The sequence below is a fragment of the Oncorhynchus nerka genome, linkage group LG4 (assembly GCF_034236695.1).
Source record: "Oncorhynchus nerka isolate Pitt River linkage group LG4, Oner_Uvic_2.0, whole genome shotgun sequence".
Classification (NCBI taxonomy): Eukaryota; Metazoa; Chordata; class Actinopteri; order Salmoniformes; family Salmonidae; genus Oncorhynchus; species Oncorhynchus nerka.
Window position 1 is genome coordinate 101,768,704 of NC_088399.1, and position 23,861 is coordinate 101,792,564.

Sequence of the window (23,861 nt, forward strand, 5' to 3'; positions counted from 1 at the left end):
AACTCTAAGCGGGCTGTCATGTGCCTTTTACTGAGGAGTGGCTTCCGTCTGACCTCTACCATAAAGGCCTGATTGGTGGAGTGCTGCAGAGATGGTTGTCCTTCTGGAAGGTTCTCCCATCTCCACAGAAGAACTCTGGAGCTCTGTCAGAGTGACCATCTGGCTCTTGGTCACCTCTCTGACCAAGGCCCTTCTCCCCTGATTGCTCAGTTTGGCCAGGCGGCCAGCTCTAGGAAGAGTATTGGCGGTTCTAAACTTCTTCCATTTAAGAATGATGGAGGCCACTGTGTTCTGGGGGACCTTCAATACTGCAGAATGATGGAGGCCACTGTGTTCTTGGGGACCTTCAATACTGCAGAATGATGGAGGCCACTGTGTTCTTGGGGACCTTCAATGCTGCAGAATGATGGAGGCCACTGTGTTCTTGGGGACCTTCAATGCTGCAGAATGATGGAGGCCACTGTGTTCTTGGGGACCTTCAATGCTGCAGAATGATGGAGGCCACTGTGTTCTTGGGGACCTTCAATACTGCAGAATGATGGAGGCCACTGTGTTCTTGGGGACCTTCAATGCTGCAGAATGATGGAGGCCACTGTGTTCTGGGGGACCTTCAATACTGCAGAATGATGGAGGCCACTGTGTTCTTGGGGACCTTCAATGCTGCAGAATGATGGAGGCCACTGTGTTCTTGGGGACCTTCAATGCTGCAGAAATGTTTTGGTACCCTTCCCCAGATCTGTACCTCGACACAATCCTGCCTTTTAGCTCTACAGACAATTCCTTCGACCTCATGGCTTGGTTTTTGCTCTGACATTCACTGTCAGCTGTGGGACATTATATAGACAGGTGTGTGTCTTCCCAAATCATATCCAATCAATTGAATTTACCACCAGTGGACTCCAATCAAGTTGTAGAAACATCTCAACGATGTTCAATAGAAACAGGATGCTCCTCAGCTCTATATCGAATCTCATAGCAAAGGGTCTGAATACTTCTATAAATAAGGTATTTCTGTTTTTATTTGTAATGAATTTGCAAAAATGTCCAAAAAACTGTTTTCGCTTTGTCTTAATGGGGTATTGTGTGTAGATTGCTGAATTATAGATAACGTAACAAAATGTGGAAAAAGTCAAGGGGTCTGAATACTTTCTGAAGGCAGTGGGGATGGGCTGCCATTTTGGAACATAACACCACAGTGATTCAGCTGTGTCTCTACAGCAGTGGCCATTTTGGAACATAACACCACGGTGAATCAGCTGTGTCTCTACAGCAGTGAGGATGGGCGGCCATTTTGGAACATAACACCACAGTGATTCAGCTGTGTCTCTACAGCAGTGGGGATGGGGAGCCATTTTGGAACATAACACCACAGTGATTCAGCTGTGTCTCTACAGGCAGTGGCCATTTTGGAACATAACACCACAGTGATTCAGCTGTGTCTCTACAGGCAGTGGCCATTTTGGAACATAACACCACAGTGATTCAGCTGTGTCTCTACAGGCAGTGGCCATTTTGGAACATAACACCACAGTGATTCAGCTGTGTCTCTACAGCAGTGGGGATGGGCTGCCATTTTGGAACATAACACCACAGTGATTCAGCTGTGTCTCTACAGCAGTGGGGATGGGCGGCCATTTTGGAACATAACACCACAGTGATTCAGCTGTGTCTCTACTGCAGTGGGGATGGGCGGCCATTTTGGAACATAACACCACAGTGATTCAGCTGTGTCTCTACAGCAGTGAGGATGGGCTGCCATTTTGGAACATAACACCACAGTGATTCAGCTGTGTCTCTACAGGCAGTGGCCATTTTGGAACATAGCACCACAGTGATTCAGCTGTGTCTCTATAGCAGTGGGGATGGGCGGCCATTTTGGAACATAACACCACAGTGATTCAGCTGTGTCTCTACAGGCAGTGGCCATTTTGGAACATAGCACCACAGTGATTCAGCTGTGTCTCTACAGCAGTGGCCATTTTGGAACATACCACCACAGTGATTCAGCTGTGTCTCTACAGCAGTGGGGATGGGCTGCCATTTTGGAACATACCACCACAGTGATTCAGCTGTGTCTCTACAGCAGTGGGGATGGGCTGCCATTTTGGAACATACCACCACAGTGATTCAGCTGTGCCTCTACAGCAGTGGGGATGGGCGGCCATTTTGGAACATACCACCACAGTGATTCAGCTGTGTCTCTACAGCAGTGGGGATGGGCGGCCATTTTGGAACATACCACCACAGTGATTCAGCTGTGTCTCTACAGCAGTGGGGATGGGGATCCATTTTGGAACATACCACCACAGTGATTCAGCTGTGTCTCTACTGCAGTGGTTCCCAAAATGTTTTCTTTCTTTTTATAGGCCCGTACCCCTTCAAACATTCAACCTTCAGCTGTACCCCCTCTAGCACCAGGGTCAGCACACTCTCAAATGTTGTGTTTTGCCATCATTGTAAGCCTGACACACACACACACACACACACACACACACACACACACACACACACACACACACACACACACACACACACACACACACACACACACACACTATACGATACGTTTCAACATCAGAATGAGTGTGAGTCACAACCCGGCTCGTGGGAAGTGACAAAGAGCTCTTATAGGACCAGGGCACAAGTAATACGATAATAATAATCAATCATTTTGCTCTTTATTTCCATATGAAACTGTATTTGTTAAATCGAATGAATAACACACCACAGGTTAATGAGAAGGGCTTGAAAGGATGCACATAACTCTGCAACGTTGGGTTGTATTGGAGAGAGTCTCCGTCTTAAATCATTTACCACACACAGACTGTGCCTGTTTTTAGTTTTCATGCTAGTGAGGGCCGAGAATCCACTCCCAGATTGGTGCTTTCCTAGGTAAGGGGACAGTAGCTTGGTGCTTTCCTAGGTAAGGGGGCAGTAGCTTGGTGCTTTCCTGGGTAAGGGGACAGTAGCTTGGTGCTTTCCTAGGTAAGGGGGCAGTAGCTTGGTGCTTTCCTGGGTAAGGGGCCAGTAGCTTGGTGTTTTCCTGGGTAAGGGGGCAGTAGCTTGGTGTTTTCCTGGGTAAGGGGACAGTAGCTTGGTGCTTTCCTGGGTAAGGGGCCAGTAGCTTGGTGCTTTCCTGGGTAAGGGGGCAGTAGCTTGGTGTTTTCCTGGGTAAGGGGACAGTAGCTTGGTGCTTTCCTAGGTAAGGGGACAGTAGCTTGGTGCTTTCCTGGTTAAGGGGCCAGTAGCTTGGTGCTTTCCTGGTTAAGGGGCCAGTAGCTTGGTGTTTTCCTGGGTAAGGGGACAGTAGCTTGGTGCTTTCCCTGGTAAGGGGACAGTAGCTTGGTGTTTTCCTGGGTAAGGGGGACAGTAGCTTGGAGTTTTCCTGGGTAAGGGGACAGTAGAGCTGGTAGTAGCAGTACTACCAGTAGAGTTGGTAGCAGTACTACCAGTAGAGTTGGTAGTAGCAGTACTACCAGTAGAGCTGGTATGTGTCTCTATGTGTATGTGTCTCTATGTGCATGTGTCTCCATGGACACGGGAATTACTTTTTTTGAACCATTTATCTATAACAGCCTGAGAACATTTATTATTTCCAGATGATATTTTCCAATCTCTCAATGTCGTCCCGGTTGACTTCCTTTAACATGTGTTGGACCAGAGTGTTTAGACTGATGCTCCTGAGTCTCTGTCTCTCTGTGTGTCCATGTTTAGAGGGAACCTCCTGAGCCTCTGTCTCTCTGTGTGTCTGTCTCTGTGTGTCCATGTTTAGAGGGAACCTCCTGTGTCTCTCTGTCTCTGTGTGTCCATGTTTAGAGGGAACCTCCTGTGTCTCTGTCTCTCTGTGTGTCCATGTTTAGAGGGAACCTCCTGTGTCTCTCTGTCTCTGTGTGTCCATGTTTAGAGGGAACCTCATGAGTCTCTGTCTCTGTGTGTGTCCATGTTTAGAGGGAACCTCCTGTGTCTCTCTGTCTCTGTGTGTCCATGTTTAGAGGGAACCTCCTGTGTCTCTGTCTCTCTGTGTGTCCATGTTTAGAGGGAACCTCCTGTGTCTCTCTGTCTCTGTGTGTCCATGTTTAGAGGGAACCTCCTGTGTGTCCAGTCTGTGTGTCCTGTTTCTCTGTGTCTCTCTGTGTGTCCATGTTTAGAGGGAACCTCCTGTGTCTCTCTGTCTCTGTGTGTCCATGTTTAGAGGGAAAGTCTCTCTCTCTCTCCATGTCTTTGAGGGAACCTCCTGTCTCTCTGTCTCTGTGTGTCCATGTTTAGAGGGAACCTCCTGAGCCTCTGTCTCTCTGTGTGTCTGTCTCTGTGTGTCCATGTTTAGAGGGAACCTCCTGTGTCTCTCTGTCTCTGTGTGTCCATGTTTAGAGGGAACCTCCTGAGTCTGTCTGTCTCTCTGTCTCTCTGTGTGTCCATGTTTAGAGGGAACCTCCTGAGTCTGTCTGTCTCTCTGTCTCTCTGTGTGTCCATGTTTAGAGGGAACCTCCTGAGTCTGTCTGTCTCTCTGTCTCTCTGTGTGTCCATGTTTAGAGGGAACCTCCTGTGTCTCTCTGTGTGTCCATGTTTAGAGGGAACTTCCTGTGTCTCTCTGTCTCTGTGTGTCCATGTTTAGAGGGAACCTCCTGAGTCTGTCTGTCTCTCTGTCTCTCTGTGTGTCCATGTTTAGAGGGAACCTCCTGAGTCTGTCTGTCTCTGTCTCTCTGTGTGTCCATGTTTAGAGGGAACCTCCTGTGTCTCTGTGTCTCTGTGTGTCCATGTTTAGAGGGAACCTCCTGTGTCTCTGTGTGTCCATGTTTAGAGGGAACCTCCTGTCTCTCTGTCTCTCTGTGTGTCCATGTTTAGAGGGAACCTCCTGTGTCTCTCTGTCTCTCTGTGTGTCCATGTTTAGAGGGAACCTCCTGTGTCTCTCTGTCTCTGTCTGTCCATGTTTAGAGGGAACCTCCTGAGTCTCTATGTGTCTCTGTGTGTCTGTCTCTGTGTGTCCATGTTTAGAGGGAACCTCCTGAGTCTCTGTCTCTCTGTGTGTCCATGTTTAGAGGGAACCTCCTGTGTCTCTGTGTGTTTGTCTCTGTGTGTCCATGTTTAGAGGGAACCTCCTGTGTCTCTGTGTGTTTGTCTCTGTGTGTCCATGTTTAGAGGGAATCTCCTGAGTCTCTGTGTGTCCATGTTTAGAGGGAACCTCCTGTGTCTCTCTGTCTCTGTGTGTCTGTCTCTGTGTGTCCATGTTTAGAGGGAACCTCCTGAGTCTGTCTGTCTCTCTGTGTGTCTGTCTCTGTGTGTCCATGTTTAGAGGGAACCTCCTGTGTCTCTCTGTCTCTGTGTGTCCATGTTTAGAGGGAACCTCCTGAGTCTGTCTGTCTCTCTGTCTCTCTGTGTGTCCATGTTTAGAGGGAACCTCCTGAGTCTCTGTGTGTCCATGTTTAGAGGGAACCTCTATGTCTCTGTGTGTCCATGTTTAGAGTGAACCTCCTGTGTCTCTCTGTCTCTGTGTGTCTGTCTCTGTGTGTCCATGTTTAGAGGGAACCTCCTGAGTCTCTGCGTGTCTCTGTATGTCCATGTTTAGAGGGAACCTCCTGTGTCTCTCTGTCTCTGTCTCTGTCTGTCCATGTTTAGAGGGAACCTCCTGAGTCTCTGTGTGTCTCTGTGTGTCCATGTTTAGAGGGAACCTCCTGTGTCTCTCTGTCTCTGTGTGTCTGTCTCTGTCTGTCCATGTTTAGAGGGAACCTCCTGTGTCTCTCTGTCTCTGTCTGTCCATGTTTAGAGGGAACCTCCTGAGTCTCTGTGTGTCTGTCTCTGTGTGTCCATGTTTAGAGGGAACCTCCTGAGTCTCTGTGTGTCCATGTTTAGAGGGAACGTCCTGAGTCTCTGTGTGTCTCTGTGTGTCCATGTTTAGAGGGAACCTCCTGTGTCTCTCTGTCTCTGTCTGTCCATGTTTAGAGGGAACCTCCTGTGTCTCTGTGTGTCCATGTTTAGAGGGAACCTCCTGTGTCTCTGTCTGTCTCTGTGTGTCCATGTTTAGAGGGAACCTCCTGTGTCTCTGTGTGTATCTGTGTGTCCATGTTTAGAGGGAACTTCCTGAGTCTCTGGCTGTCTCTCTACAGTGCCAACTCTACTATTCCCTCTCTTTTCAATAAGGGAGAGAGGGGAACACATAATAAAGAGCTACGGAAGGGGTGGTGTGTGTGTGTGTGTGTGTGTGTGTGTGTGTGTGTGTGTGTGTGTGTGTGTGTGTGTGTGTGGTACGGAAGCCAAGGGGAGACCAAGAGAAAACCTTGGTGGTGTGTACATGAAGACACACTGACAATATTAAAAAAGAACGAGCTAAGAGGAGAGGAGAGAACTCCCCCCACCCTGTAACATTTCAGCTAAGAGGAGAGGATAGAACCCCCCCACCCTGTAACATTTCAGCTAAGAGGAGAGGATAGAACTCCCCCACCCTGTAACATCTCAGCTAAGAGGAGAGGAGAGGATAGAACTCCCCCACCCTGTAACATCTCAGCTAAGAGGAGAGGAGAGAACTCCCCCCACCCTGTAACATCTCAGCTAAGAGGAGAGGAGGATAGAACTCCCCCACCCTGTAACATCTCAGCTAAGAGGAGAGGATAGAACTCCCCCACCATGTAACATCTCAGCTAAGAGGAGAGGATAGAACTCCCCCACCCTGTAACATCTCAGCTAAGAGGAGAGGATAGAACTCCCCCACCATGTAACATCTCAGCTAAGAGGAGAGGATAGAACTCCCCACCCTGTAACATCTCAGCTAAGAGGAGAGGATAGAACTCCCCCCACCCTGTAACATCTCAGCTAAGAGGAGAGGATAGAACTCCCCCCACCCTGTAACATCTCAGCTAAGAGGAGAGGATAGAACTTCCCCAACATGTAACATCTCAGCTAAGAGGAGAGGATAGAACTCCCCCACCCTGTAACATCTCAGCTAAGAGGAGAGGATAGAACTCCCCCCACCCTGTAACATCTCAGCTAAGAGGAGAGGATAGAACTCCCCCACCCTGTAACATCTCAGCTAAGAGAGGAGAGGATAGAACTCCCCCACCCTGTAACATCTCAGCTAAGAGGAGAGGATAGAACTCCCCCACCCTGTAACATCTCAGCTAGAGAGGAGAGGATAGAACTCCCCCACCCTGTAACATCTCAGCTAAGAGGAGAGGATAGAACTCCCCCACCCTGTAACATCTCAGCTAAGAGGAGAGGATAGAACTCCCCCACCCTGTAACATCTCAGCTAAGAGGAGAGGATAGAACTCCCCCACCCTGTAACATCTCAGCTAAGAGGAGAGGATAGAACTCCCCCACCCTGTAACATCTCAGCTAAGAGGAGAGGATAGAACTCCCCCACCCTGTAACATCTCAGCTAACAGGAAAGGATAGAACTCCCCCACCCTGTAACATCTCAGCTAAGAGGAGAGGATAGAACTCCCCCACCCTGTAACATCTCAGCTAAGAGGAGAGGATAGAACTCCCCCACCCTGTAACATCTCAGCTAAGAGGAGAGGATAGAACTCCCCCCACCCTGTAACATCTCAGCTAAGAGGAGAGGATAGAACTCCCCCACCCTGTAACATCTCAGCTAAGAGGAGAGGATAGAACTCCCCCACCCTGTAACATCTCAGCTAAGAGGAGAGGATAGAACTCCCCCACCCTGTAACATCTCAGCTAAGAGGAGAGGATAGAACTCCCCCACCCTGTAACATCTCAGCTAAGAGGAGAGGATAGAACTCCCCCACCCTGTAACATCTCAGCTAAGAGGAGAGGATAGAACTCCCCCACCCTGTAACATCTCAGCTAAGAGGAGAGGATAGAACTCCCCCCACCCTGTAACATCTCAGCTAAGAGGAGAGGATAGAACTCCCCCACCCTGTAACATCTCAGCTAAGAGGAGAGGATAGAACTCCCCCACCCTGTAACATCTCAGCTAGAACTCCCCCACCCTGTAACATCTCAGCTAAGAGAGGAGAGGATAGAACTCCCCCACCCTGTAACATCTCAGCTAAGAGAACTCCCCCCACCCTGTAACATCTCAGAGGAGAGGATAGAACTCCCCCACCCTGTAACATCTCAGCTAAGAGGAGAGGATAGAACTCCCCCACCCTGTAACATCTCAGCTAAAGAGGAGAGGATAGAACTCCCCCACCCTGTAACATCTCAGCTAAAGAGAGGAGAGGATAGAACTCCCCCACCCTGTAACATCTCAGCTAAGAGGAGAGGATAGAACTCCCCACCCTGTAACATCTCAGCTAAGAGGAGAGGATAGAACTCCCCCACCCTGTAACATCTCAGCTAAGAGGAGGAGAGGATAGAACTCCCCCACCCTGTAACATCTCAGCTAAGGAGAGAACTCCCCCCACCCTGTAACATCTCAGCTAAGAGGAGAGGATAGAACTCCCCCACCCTGTAACATCTCAGCTAAGAGGGAGGAGAGGATAGAACTCCCCCACCCTGTAACATCTCAGCTAAGAGGAAGAGAACTCCCCACCCTGTAACATCTCAGCTAAGAGGAGAGGATAGAACTCCCCACCCTGTAACATCTCAGCTAAGAGGAGGAGAGGATAGAACTCCCCCACCCTGTAACATCTCAGCTAAGAGGAGAGGATAGAACTCCCCCACCCTGTAACATCTCAGCTAAGAGGAGAGGAGAGGATAGAACTCCCCACCCTGTAACATCTCAGCTAAGAGGAGAGGAGAGGATAGAACTCCCCCACCCTGTAACATCTCAGCTAAGAGGAGAGGAGAGGATAGAACTCCCCCACCCTGTAACATCTCAGCTAAGAGGAGAGGAGAGGATAGAACTCCCCCACCCTGTAACATCTCAGCTAAGAGGAGAGGATAGAACTCCCCACCCTGTAACATCTCAGCTAAGAGGAGAGGATAGAACTCCCCCACCCTGTAACATCTCAGCTAAGAGAGGAGAGGATAGAACTCCCCCACCCTGTAACATCTCAGCTAAGAGGAGGAGAGGATAGAACTCCCCACCCTGTAACATCTCAGCTAAGAGGAGAGGATAGAACTCCCCCCACCCTGTAACATCTCAGCTAAGGAGAGGAGAGGATAGAACTCCCCCACCCTGTAACATCTCAGCTAAGAGGAGAACTCCCCCACCCTGGAGAGGATAGAACCCCCCACCCTGTAACATCTCAGCTAAGAGGAGAGGATAGAACTCCCCCACCCTGTAACATCTCAGCTAAGAGGAGAGGATAGAACTCCCCCACCCTGTAACATCTCAGCTAACAGGAAAGGATAGAACTCCCCCCACCCTGCAACATCTCAGCTAACAGGAAAGGATAGAACTCCCCCACCCTGTAACATCTCAGCTAAGAGGAGAGGATAGAACTCCCCCACCCTGTAACATCTCAGCTAAGAGGAGAGGATAGAACTCCCCCACCCTGTAACATCTCAGCTAAGAGGAGAGGAGAGGATAGAACTCAGCTAAGAGGAGAGGAGAGGGAGAACCCCACCCTGTAACATCTCAGCTAAGAGGAGAGGAGAGGATAGAACTCCCCACCCTGTAACATCTCAGCTAAGAGGAGAGGAGAGGATAGAACTCCCCCACCCTGTAACATCTCAGCTAAGAGGAGAGGAGAGGATAGAACTCCCCCACCCTGTAACATCTCAGCTAAGAGAGGAGAGGATAGAACTCCCCCACCCTGTAACATCTCAGCTAAGAGGAGAGGATAGAACTCCCCACCCTGTAACATCTCAGCTAAGAGGAGAGGAGAGGATAGAACTCCCCCCACCCTGTAACATCTCAGCTAAGAGGAGAGGATAGAACTCCCCACCCTGTAACATCTCAGCTAAGAGGAGAGAGATAGAACTCCCCACCCTGTAACATCTCAGCTAAGAGGAGAGGATAGAACTCCCCCACCCTGTAACATCTCAGCTAAGAGGAGAGGAGAGGATAGAACTCCCCCACCCTGTAACATCTCAGCTAAGAGGAGAGGAGAGAACTCAGCCCCCACCCTGTAACATCTCAGCTAAGAGGAGAGGAGAGGATAGAACTCCCCACCCTGTAACATCTCAGCTAAGAGGAGAGGATAGAACCCCCCACCCTGTAACATCTCAGCTAAGAGGAGAGGATAGAACTCCCCACCCTGTAACATCTCAGCTAAGAGGAGAGGAGAGGATAGAACTCCCCCACCCTGTAACATCTCAGCTAAGAGGAGAGGATAGAACTCCCCCACCCTGTAACATCTCAGCTAAGAGGAGAGGATAGAACTCCCCCACCCTGTAACATCTCAGCTAAGAGGAGAGGATAGAACTCCCTCCACCCTGTAACATCTCAGCTAAGAGGAGAGGATAGAACTCCCCCACCCTGTAACATCTCAGCTAAGAGGAGAGGAGAGGATAGAACTCCCCCACCCTGTAACATCTCAGCTAAGAGGAGAGGAGAGGATAGAACTCCCCACCCTGTAACATCTCAGCTAAGAGGAGAGGATAGAACTCCCCCACCCTGTAACATCTCAGCTAAGAGGAGAGGAGAGGATAGAACTCCCCCACCCTGTAACATCTCAGCTAAGAGGAGAGGAGAGGATAGAACTCCCCCACCCTGTAACATCTCAGCTAAGAGGAGAGGAGAGGATAGAACTCCCCACCCTGTAACATCTCAGCTAAGAGGAGAGGATAGAACCACCCCCCCACCCTGTAACATCTCAGCTAAGAGAGAGGAGGATAGAACTCCCCCACCCTGTAACATCTCAGCTAAGAGGAGAGGAGAGGATAGAACTCCCCCACCCTGTAACATCTCAGCTAGAGGAGAGGAGAGGATAGAACTCCTCCACCCTGTAACATCTCAGCTAAGAGGAGAGGATAGAACCCCCACCCTGTAACATCTCAGCTAAGAGGAGAGGATAGAACCCCCACCCTGTAACATCTCAGCTAAGAGGAGAGGATAGAACTCCCCCACCCTGTAACATCTCAGCTAAGAGGAGAGGATAGAACCCCCACCCTGTAACATCTCAGCTAAGAGGAGAGGATAGAACTCCCCACCCTGTAACATCTCAGCTAAGAGGAGAGGATAGAACTCCCCCACCCTGTAACATCTCAGCTAAGAGGGAGAGGATAGAACTCCCCCACCCTGTAACATCTCAGCTAAGAGGAGAGGATAGAACTCCCCACCCTGTAACATCTCAGCTAAGAGGAGAGGAGAGGATAGAACTCCCCCACCCTGTAACATCTCAGCTAAGAGGAGAGGAGAGGATAGAACTCCCCCACCCTGTAACATCTCAGCTAAGAGGAGAGGAGAGGATAGAACTCCCCCACCCTGTAACATCTCAGCTAAGAGGAGAGGATAGAACTCCCCCACCCTGTAACATCTCAGCTAAGAGGAGAGGATAGAACTCCCCCACCCTGTAACATCTCAGCTAAGAGAGGAGAGGATAGAACTCCCCCACCCTGTAACATCTCAGCTAAGAGGAGAGGAGAACTCCCCCACCCAACATGTAACATCTCAGCTAAGAGGAGGAGGGAGAACTCCCCCACCCTGTAACATCTCAGCTAAGAGGAGAGGAGAGGATAGAACTCCCCCACCCTGTAACATCTCAGCTAAGAGGAGAGGATAGAACTCCCCCACCCTGTAACATCTCAGCTAAGAGGAGAGGATAGAACCCCCCACCCTGTAACATCTCAGCTAAGAGGAGAGGAGAGGATAGAACTCCCCCACCCTGTAACATCTCAGCTAAGAGGAGAGGAGAGGATAGAACTCCCCACCCTGTAACATCTCAGCTAAGAGGAGAGGAGAGGATAGAACTCCCCCACCCTGTAACATCTCAGCTAAGAGGAGAGGAGAGGATAGAACTCCCCCACCCTGTAACATCTCAGCTAAGAGGAGAGGAGAGGATAGAACTCCCTCCACCCTGTAACATCTCAGCTAAGAGGAGAGGAGAGGATAGAACTCCCCACCCTGTAACATCTCAGCTAAGAGGAGAGGAGAGGATAGAACTCCCCCACCCTGTAACATCTCAGCTAAGAGGAGAGGAGAGGAGAGAACTCCCCCACCCTGTAACATCTCAGCTAAGAGGAGAGGATAGAACTCCCCCACCCTGTAACATCTCAGCTAAGAGGAGAGGAGAGGATAGAACTCCCCCAACATGTAACATCTCAGCTAAGAGGAGAGGATAGAACTCCCCCACCCTGTAACATCTCAGCTAAGAGGAGAGGAGAGGATAGAACTCCCCCACCCTGTAACATCTCAGCTAAGAGGAGAGGATAGAACTCCCCCACCCTGTAACATCTCAGCTAAGAGGAGAGGAGAGGATAGAACTCCCCCAACATGTAACATCTCAGCTAAGAGGAGAGGATAGAACTCCCCCCACCCTGTAACATCTCAGCTAAGAGGAGAGGATAGAACTCCCCACCCTGTAACATCTCAGCTAAGAGGAGAGGATAGAACTCCCCACCCTGTAACATCTCAGCTAAGAGGAGAGGATAGAACCCCCCACCCTGTAACATCTCAGCTAAGAGGAGAGGATAGAACTCCCCCACCCTGTAACATCTCAGCTAAGAGGAGAGGATAGAACTCCCCCCACCCTGTAACATCTCAGCTAAGAGGAGAGGAGAGGATAGAACTCCCCCACCCTGTAACATCTCAGCTAAGAGGAGAGAACTCCCCCACCCTGTAACATCTCAGCTAAGAGGAGAGGAGAGAGAACTCCCCCACCCTGTAACATCTCAGCTAAGAGGAGAGGAGAGGATAGAACTCCCCCACCCTGTAACATCTCAGCTAAGAGGAGAGGAGAGGATAGAACTCCCCCACCCTGTAACATCTCAGCTAAGAGGAGAGGAGAGGATAGAACTCCCCCACCCTGTAACATCTCAGCTAAGAGGAGAGGATAGAACTCCCCCACCCTGTAACATTGCTAGGCTCTTCATGCCCCTCCATCTCCTCCTCCTCCTCCCCTACATCTTCCTCCTCCTCCCCTACGTCCTCCCTCACATTGTCCCACACCTCCTCCTCCTCCTCCCCCACCTGCTCCTCCTCCTCTTCCTTCTCCCTCCCTCACCACCTCCTCCTTAACCCCCACCACCACCACCACCACCATCCTCCTCCTCCTCCCCCACTACCTCCTCCTCCCCCACCTGCTCCTCCCCCTCCTTCCACACCACCTTCTCCTCCTTCCCCACCTGCTCCTCCTCCTCCTCCCACACCAGCTCCTCCTCCTCCCCCACCAGCTGCTCCTCCTCCCCCACCTGCTCCTCCTCCTCCTCCTCCCACACCAGCTCCTCCTCCTCCCACACCAGCTCCTCTTCCTACTCCCTCCCTCACCACCTCCTCCTTCACCACCACCATCTCCTCTTCCTCCTCCTACATGCTATGCTATTTTTTCTCTGCAACATCATATTACTCTACATGATATATCAAATGCTGTTTTTCCCCCAATGAATCTTAATTTTATTATATCAAATGAATCTCATGAAAAGCAGGTCTTTAATCTCAAGTTCATCTGAGCCTTTGAGATAGGGTTATCCTTCATCAGCCCTCTTGTGGATTTGAACTGCAACCTTAATAAAACAAACCTGATTCTAATAATTAGCTGGTTGATAAACTGAATCAGGATAGTTTACAACAGGTTGGAGTTAAAACCTACAGGAGGGTTTCTCTCCAGGAACAGGGTTGGAGTTAAAACCTACAGGAGGGTCTCTCTCCAGGAACATGGTTGGAGCTATAACCTACAGGAGGGTCTTGCTCCAGGAACATGGTTGGAGTTAAAACCTACAGGAGGGTTTCTCCAGGAACAGGGTTGGAGTTAAAACCTACAGGAGGGTTTCTCCAGGAACATGGTTGGAGTTATAACCTACAGGAGGGTATCTCTCCAGGAACATGGTTGGAGTTATAACCTACAGGTGGGTATCTCTCAGGGAACAGGGTTGGAGTTATAACCTACAGGAGGGTTTCTCTCCAGGAACAGGGTTGGAGTTAAAACCTACAGGATGGTATCTCTCCAGGAACATGGTTGGAGTTATAACCTACAGGAGGGTCTCTCCAGGAACATGGTTGGAGTTATAACCTACAGGAGGGTCTCTCCAGGAGCAGGGTTGGAGTTAAAACTTCCAGGAGGACGTCTCCCTGGTTTACAGACTCACCACCAGCCCCAGCACCAGCATACGGACGCGTTCTCCGATCTCGGGTGAGATGTCGTTGCCGAACTGCTGTAGAGTTGTGAGGAAGCGTTTCAGCTTGCTGAGCTGCCGGGCGCCGCACGCAAGAGGGAGCAGCTGATTCGCCAGCGAGGAAGATGAGGAGGAGCTAGGCCCGTTGCTGAAGCCGTTGGGTGGCGAGGGAGCTCCATTTAACGCTGTGGGGGAGTGGCTGTTGTTGCCGTTGGTTACTGTAAACACAAAGAAGATTGAGAAAAACACACTAGGATTAAATACGACAATATAATAAATAACACCAGGATTAAACACAACAATATAATAAATAACACCAGGATTAAACACAGCAATATAATAAATAACACCAGGATTAAACACAACAATATAATAAATAACACCAGGATTAAACACAACAATATAATAAATAACACCAGGATTAAATACAACAATATAATAAATAACACCAGGATTAAACACAGCAATATAATAAATAACACCAGGATTAAATACAACAATATAATAAATAACACCAGGATTAAACACAACAATATAATAAATATAATAAATAACACCAGGATTAAATACAACAATATAATAAATAACACCAGGATTAAACACAACAATATAATAAATAACACCAGGATTAAACACAGCAATATAATAAATAACACCAGGATTAAACACAACAATATAATAAATAACACCAGGATTAAATACGACAATATAATAAATAACACCAGGATTAAACACAGCAATATAATAAATATAATAAATAACACCAGGATTAAACACAGCAATATAATAAATAACACCAGGATTAAACACAGCAATATAATAAATATAATAAATAACACCAGGATTAAATACAACAATATAATAAATAACACCAGGATTAAACACAGCAATATAATAAATAACACCAGGATTAAACACAACAATATAATAAATATAATAAATAACACCAGGATTAAATACAACAATATAATAAATAACACCAGGATTAAACACAACAATATAATAAATAACACCAGGATTAAATACAACAATATAATAAATAACACCAGGATTAAACACAGCAATATAATAAATATAATAAATAACACCAGGATTAAACACAGCAATATAATAAATAACACCAGGATTAAACACAACAATATAATAAATATAATAAATAACACCAGGATTAAATACAACAATATAATAAATAACACCAGGATTAAACACAGCAATATAATAAATAACACCAGGATTAAACACAGCAATATAATAAATATAATAAATAACACCAGGATTAAATACAACAATATAATAAATAACACCAGGATTAAACACAGCAATATAATAAATAACACCAGGATTAAATACAACAATATAATAAATAACACCAGGATTAAACACAACAATATAATAAATAACACCAGGATTAAATACAGCAATATAATAAATATAATAAATAACACCAGGATTAAACACAACAATATAATAAATAACACCAGGATTAAACACAGCAATATAATAAATAACACCAGGATTAAATACAACAATATAATAAATATAATAAATAACACCAGGATTAAACACAACAATATAATAAATAACACCAGGATTAAACACAGCAATATAATAAATAACACCAGGATTAAATACAGCAATATAATAAATATAATAAATAACACCAGGATTAAATACAACAATATAATAAATAACACCAGGATTAAACACAGCAATATAATAAATAACACCAGGATTAAACACAGCAATATAATAAATAACACCAGGATTAAACACAGCAATATAATAAATAACACCAGGATTAAACACAGCAATATAATAAATATAATAAATAACACCAGGATTAAATACAACAATATAATAAATAACACCAGGATTAAATACAACAATATAATAAATATAATAAATAACACCAGGATTAAATACAACAATATAATAAATAACACCAGGATTAAACACAACAATATAATAAATAACACCAGGATTAAACACAGCAATATAATAAATAACACCAGGATTAAACACAGCAATATAATAAATAACACCAGGATTAAATACAACAATATAATAAATAACACCAGGATTAAATACAACAATATAATAAATAACACCAGGATTAAACACAACAATATAATAAATAACACCAGGATTAAACACAGCAATATAATAAATAACACCAGGATTAAACACAGCAATATAATAAATAACACCAGGATTAAACACCGCAATATAATAAATAACACCAGGATTAAACACCGCAATATAATAAATAACACCAGGATTAAACACAACAATATAATAAATAACACCAGGATTAAACACAACAATATAATAAATAACACCAGGATTAAACACAACAATATAATAAATAACACCAGGATTAAATACGACAATATAATAAATATAATAAATAACACCAGGATAATAACACCATAAAAAGATATTTTGTCACGAAAAGATGCTCGACTATGCATATAATTGACAACTTTGGAAAGAAAACACTCTGACGTTTCCAAAACTGCAAAGATATTGTCTGTGAGTGCCACAGAACTGATGTTACAGAAAAAACCCAGATAAAAATCACTTCCAATCAGGAAGTGCCGCATTTTTTGAAACCGCCTCATGGCAATGACTCCTTATATGGCTGTGGAGGAGCTAGGAGTCAGTTACATTTTCCAAGTTTTCCCCAAGGTGTCTGCAGCATTGTGACGTATTTGTAGGCATATCATTGGAAGATTGACCATAAGAGACTACATCTACTAGGTGCCCCGCTTGGTGTCCTCCGTCACAATTTTTGCGTAATCTCCAGCTGCAGTATTTTTCAGTTTGCTACTGATGAGAAACAGACTGCCACAAATGATTTATCATCGAAAAGATATGTGAAAAACACCTTGAGGATTGATTCTAAACTACATTTGCCATGTTTCTGTCGATATTATGGAGCTAATTTGGAAAAAAGTTTGGTGTTGTAGTGACTGCATTTTCGTTTTTTTTTTGTTGCCAAACATGATGAACAAAACGGAGCTATTTCTCCTACACAAATAATATTTTTGGAAAAAATGAACATTTGCTATCTAACTGAGAGTCTCGTCATTGAAAACATCCGAAGTTCTTCAAAGGTAAATTATTTTATTTGAATGCTTTTCTTGTTTTTGTGAAAATGTTGCCTGCTGAATGCTAGGCTTAACCTCATAGTCCGCCCAAACCCGTATGCGGTAGCGTAACTACAGCCTCAAGCTCATTACCATAACGCAACGTTAGCGATTTCTAAAAATCGCAAATGAAATGAAATAAATATGCCTGTTCTCAAGCTTATCCTTTTCTTAACAATCCTGTCGTCTCAGATTTTCAAAATATGCTTTAGAACCAGAGAAAATCACTAATTTGTGTAAGAGTGGTGATAGCTAGCTTAGCATTAGCGTTAGCATTTAGCACGCAACATATTCACAAAAACCAGCCAAGGAATCAAATAAAATAATTTACCTTTGAAGAACTTCAGATGTTTCAATGAGGAGACTCTCAGTTACATAGCAGATGTCCAGTTTTTCCTGAAAGATTCTTGTGTAGGACACATCGTTCCGTTTTGTTACTATGCATTTGGCTACCGAAACTAACCGAAAATTCAGTCACCTACATGTCGAACTTTTTTCCGAATTAACTCCATAATATCGACTGAAACATGGAAAACGTTGTTTGAATCAATCCTGAAGGTGGTTTGTCATATTTCTCTCCATTGAAAGCACCGTCCTTGTAGCCTGGTTTGTTCTGAGATTTGAATGGAAAAATACCGGGACCTGACTTTTGCGCACCAATTGCCACACAGACACCAAGGGGGACACTTGGCAATTGTAGTCTCTTATGGTCAATCTTCCAATGATATGCCTACAAATACGTCACAATGCTGCAAAGACCTTGGGAAACAAGAGAAAGAGTCCGTTCATTCCTGTCGCATTCACAGCCATATAAGGCGATCATGGAAAACGTAGCCTCAGAAATCCTGTGCATTTCCTGGTCGGTCATACATCTTGGTTTTGCCCGAAGCATTTGTTCTAAGGGACTCACAGTGAAAATCTTTGCATTTCTGGAAACGTAAGACTGTCTTCTTTCCAAAACTATCAATTCCAAGCATATTCGAGCATCTTTTCGTGACAAAATATTGCGCTTAAAACGGGCACGTCTTTTTATCCAAAAATGAAATACTGCCCCTAGAGTCTTAACAGGTTAATGTTATGCTAGGCTATCAATACTCTTACACAAATGCTTGTGTAGCTTTGGTTGAAAAGCATATTTTGAAAATCTGAGATGACAGTGTTGTTAACAAAAGGCTAAGCTTGTGTTTGAATATATTTATTTCATTTGCGATTTTCATGAATAGTTAACGTTGCATTTTGGTAATGAGCTTGAGGCTATGATTACGCTCCCGGATACGGGATTGTCCGAACCTGTTTTATAATGTTTCAGCGGATTGGTGCTGTGGTAGGCTATCAGAAAGTAACCCAAAAGGCGTTTTAGAGTCGTAGGCCGGTAGGAGAGGTATGTGGAACGAGATTGTGATATGCAGCCTTAGCATACAGTTATGTACTAAGAATAAAGTGAAGAAGCTTTGACTTGGGGACCCAGACTCTGTGCGGGTGTAGCCAATGGATCGGCCCTAGACAACGACGCTTGCTTTATGTGGATACTTTGTTTCTCATTCTGACTGGCTAAGGAATACCTAGGATAGGATAAAGTAATCCCTCTCACCCCCCCTCCCCCTGAAAAGATTTAGATGCACTACTGTTCCACTGGAGGTCATAAGGTGAATGCACCAATTTGTAAGTCGCTCTGGATAAGAGCGTCTGCTAAATGACTTAAATGTAAATGTAAATGTAAATGGCTGAATGTCTAGTGTCTGCTACCCGGCGTCCTGACTTCTTCTTGTATATTTCTGATTCTGCCTTCCTAATTCCTTTCATGCCATCATTAGCTTTTGTTGGCTAGTCGAAATTATAACCTAATAGGCTGTAGGCTACCGGTAGACAGCATATGGAACTCAGACAGGGAACGTAAGCGCTATAGCTAGCTATCCAATTGCACATGCTATGAATTTGGCCCATCGATTTCTAGGTTCCAAGTGCAACATTATTTTTTAGACTGTGGGATGGAAGAGAGTATTTATTCATATAAGGTGTTCCGTTATTATGGGAGGGAGGGTTTTGGAAACTGTTTTCTGCATCGGGTTGGAACATTATGTATCCTGAAGGCCGATGTTTCTTTGTGCCAATGTAATGTATTATTGTTGATCTATGATTTATTATATTCAAAGAAAATTCTGCCCTTATTTGTTATAGACTATAAGCTAGGGTCTAGCCATTAACATGTGCAGTAACGTTGGAATTGCTATAATTTATGGTTGTTTCAATCTGTAACGTTTCAAACTCCATGACCAATTGTCCACGTTGGCTACTGTCATATCTATGTTTGTGACAATTTTGTGAAATATCCTATAAACACTATTTGTAAAATACTTAGGTCCGACAATACATAGGCTAGCCTACACTAGACAACCTGCTGGTATTATTTCTGCAGTAGCCTAATTATTTGTGCTCCACCCTGAAATGTGTAAAAAATAAGTAGCCTGTATGTGTTTCTATTCTACCCGGGGAAGGCATATTGTTGTAACTTCATTCCTTCATTAATTATACATCATAAAACACTCAGTAAGATGTGGGTCAACCAGTAGAAGTGATGGATAACAAATGGTTGATGCATGTCCAATTTGTAAGTCGCTCTGGATAAGAGCGTCTGCTAAATGACTTAAATGTAAATGTAATAATGTGACCAATAGGATTTATATGGTTGGAACTGTCTCATAGCAATAGCAGGATACACTAACTCTGTGTGTGTGTGTCAGTACTTACATGTAGTAGGTGTGAAGGAGCTGGTTCGAGGGGCTCCCTGCGTGGTTGGAGGAGGAGGAGGCATGGTGGTTGGAGTTAACCTGGATTGTGTTTTCACATCCGCAGGTGAGTCGGGCATAGTGGAACACTTCTCAGTGTGATCTGGAGACACAGAGGAGGAATAAACTGTTTTAGGTACATGTATGTAACATGGTCATGTAGGTAACATGGTCATTTAGGTACATGTTGGTAACATGGTCATGTAGGTAACATGGTCATGTAGGTAACATGGTCATGTAGGTACATGTAGGTAACATGGTCATGTAGGTAACATGGTCATGTAGGTAACATGGTCATGTAGGTAACATGGTCATTTAGGTAAATGTAGGTAACATGGTCATGTAGGTAACATGGTCACATGGTCATGTAGGTAACATGGTCATGTAGGTAACATGGTCATTTAGGTACATGTAGGTAACATGGTCATGTAGGTAACATGGTCATGTAGGTAACATGGTCATTTAGGTACATGTAGGTAACATGGTCATGTAGGTAACATCGTCATTTAGATACATGTAGGTAACATGGTCATTTAGATACATGTAGCTAACATGGTCATTTAGGTAGATGTAGGTAACATGGTCATTTAGGTACATGTCGGTAACATGGTCATTTAGGTACATGTTGGTAACATGCTCATTTAGGTACATGTAGGTAACATGGTCATGTAGGTAACATGGTCATTTATAGGTAACATGGTCATGTATAGGTAACATGGTCATGTAGGTAACATGGTCATGTAGGTAACATGGTAATTTAGGTAACATGGTCATGTAGGTAACATGGTCATGTAGATACATGTCGGTAACATGGTCATGTAGGTAACATGGTCATGTAGGTAACATGGTCATTTAGGTAACATGGTCATGTAGGTACATGTAGGTAACATGGTCATGTAGGTACATGTAGGTAACATGGTCATTTAGGTAACATGGTCATTTAGGTAACATGGTCATGTAGGTACATGTAGGTAACATGGTCATTTAGGTAACATGGTCATTTAGGTAACATGGTCATTTAGGTAACATGGTCATTTAGGTAACATGGTCATTTAGGTACATGTAACATGTATGTAACATGATAATTTAGATACATGTTGGTAACATGGTCATTTAGGTAACATGGTCATTTAGGTAACATGGTCATTTAGATACATGTAGGTAACATGGTCATTTAGGTAACATGGTCATGTAGGTAACATGGTCATTTAGGTACATGTAGGTAACATGGTCATGTAGGTACATGTAGGTAACATGGTCATGTAGGTACATGTAGGTAACATGGTCATGTAGGTAGATGTAGGTAACATGGTCATGTAGGTACATGTATGTAACATGGTCATGTAGGTAGATGTAGGTAACATGGTCATGTAGGTAGATGTAGGTAACATGGTCATGTAGGTACATGTAGGTAACATGGTCATGTAGGTAACATGTAGGTAACATGGTCATGTAGGTAACATGGTCATTTAGGTAACATGGTCATGTAGGTAACATGGTCATTTAGGTAGATGTATGTAACATGGTCATGTAGCAAATACATTCATCCAGATCTGTACACGCAGAGGAGAACATGTACAGTTTTAGATATACACTATAAGCTAATATCAAAAACGACTCACAGAACTGTCCACAGTGACAGTATTCTGTTGAAAGAGACAGAGGGAGAAAGACACAGTGTTAGACAACTATGATATGACAAACCTCTATTTACCTAGGAACACATTCTCTCTTAGAAGACCTGATAATATACTAATCCACGTGGTTGTAGTAGTAGAGCCTTGAGTTCTAGAAGACGTAAGAGCCTTGAGTTCTAGAAGACGTAAGAGCCTTGAGTTCTAGAAGACGTAAGAGCCTTGAGTTCTAGAAGACGTATGAACCTTGAGTTCTAGAAGACGTAAGAACCTTGAGTTCTAGAAGACGTAAGAACCTTGAGTTCTAGAAGACGTATGACGCGTCACGCAGCGGGAGAGAAAGTAGAGCCGTCTTTAGGAGACAGAGTTGATATCCCCCTGGGAGACAGAGTTGATATCCCCCTGGGAGACAGAGTTGATATCCCCCTGGGAGACAGAGTTGATATCCCCCTGGGAGACAGAGTTGATATCCCCCTGGGAGACAGAGTTGATATCCCCCTGGGAGACAGAGTTGATATCCCCCTGGGAGACAGAGTTGATATCCCCCTGGGAGACAGAGTTGATATCCCCCTGAGAGACAGAGTTGATATCCCCCTGGGAGACAGCTGAAAGATGGGGGTGTTTAGGTAGGTTAGAAACAGGTCTCATTCCAGATACCAATAACCATTAACTACACATTAAAAAGACCCGCAATAACAAGTGCACATTACAGGCAGCACGGCAGCCAGAATAACAATGCACAGGCGCTGAACAGAGCGCTGAACAGAGGCCACATATACACAATTACTAATCAGGGGAACCAGAGACAGTTCAGTGACGTCTAGAGGCCGGTGACGTAGATCTGCGGTACGGGATGAGCAGCAGTACCGGAGGGATCCGTGACAATCTAATTCAAAATTACACTGCTTGTCTTTCGAAATTTGTTCATATATAATTGGATGTGTTGTGTCTGCTTGGGGGGGGGGGGAGGATAGAGAGAGGAAGTGATTCCCAAACCTTCCTTAACAAAGCCATCACCTACAGAGAGATGAACCTGGAGAAGAGTCCCCTAAGCAAGCTGGTCCTGGGGCTCTGTTCACAAACACAAACAAACCCCACAGAACCCCAGGACAGCAGCACAATTAGACCCAACCAAATCATGAGAAAACAAATAATTTTTTCCAATGTGTCACGTAATTAACAAAAAAACAGAGTGAACAAGAATGCTATTTGGCCCTGAACAAAGAGTACACCGTGGCAGAATACCTGACTACTGTGACTGACCCAAAATGAAGCAAAGCTTTGACTATGTACAGGCTCAAGACTCAATGAGCATAGCCTTGCTATTGAGAAAGGCCACCATAGGCAGACCTGACTCTCAAGAGAAGACAGGCTATGTGCACACTGCCCACAAAATGAGGTGGAAACTGAGCTGCAGCTCCTAACCTCCTCCTGACCTGGCTCTTAAAACTTCTTATGGCTGCAGGGGCAGTATTGAGTAGCGTGGGTGAAAGGTGCCCAGAGTAAACAGCCTGCTCCTCAGTCCCAGTTGCTAATATATGCATAGTATTAGTATTGGATAGAAAACCCTCTGAAGTTTCTAAAACTGTTTGAATGATGTCTGTGAGTAACTCATATGGCAGGTGAAAACCTGAGAAGAAACCCAAACAGGAAGTGAGAAATCTGAGGTTTCAAACCAGCCCCTATTGAATTCACAGTGGTATATGGATGAAGTTGCACTTCCTAGGGCTTCCACTAGATGTCAACCGTCTTTAGAAACTTGAATGAGGCTTCTACTGTGTTGTGGAGCTGAATGAGCCAGGTGTCTGGCAGAGAGCCAAGGGCTGGTCACGCGCAATTCACATGATATAGCGACCTGCGTTCCATCGCTTCTCTACACACAAAGGAATTCTCCGGTTGGAACTTTATTGAAGATTTATGATAACAACACCCTAAAGATTGATTCTATAATTAGTTTGACAAGTTTCTTCGACCTGTAATATAACTTTTTTAAGTTTTCGACCGACGCTCGGATGGACCTGCGTTTGGATTTGTGTATTAAACACGCTAACAAAAGTAGCAGCTTGGACATAAATAATGGACGTTATCGAACAAATCAAGCATTTATTGTGGAACTAGTATTCCTGGGAGTGCATTCTGATGAAGATCATCAAAGGTAAGGGAATATTTATAATG

The 23,861-nt window shown here is 44.9% G+C and overlaps 1 protein-coding gene across 1 annotated transcript in view; it reads right to left on the reverse strand.

Annotated features, from left to right (window-relative positions):
* Positions 1 to 20,153, reverse strand: part of LOC115125006 (protein CBFA2T1-like) — a 181,116-nt gene extending 160,963 nt beyond the window's left edge. The window contains 2 exon segments of the mRNA XM_065018163.1: positions 14,091 to 14,335; positions 20,015 to 20,153. Coding sequence (XP_064874235.1) covers positions 14,091 to 14,335; positions 20,015 to 20,132 — 363 coding nt within the window. The 5' untranslated portion in view covers positions 20,133 to 20,153.
* Positions 20,154 to 23,861: the final 3,708 nt, after the last annotated feature.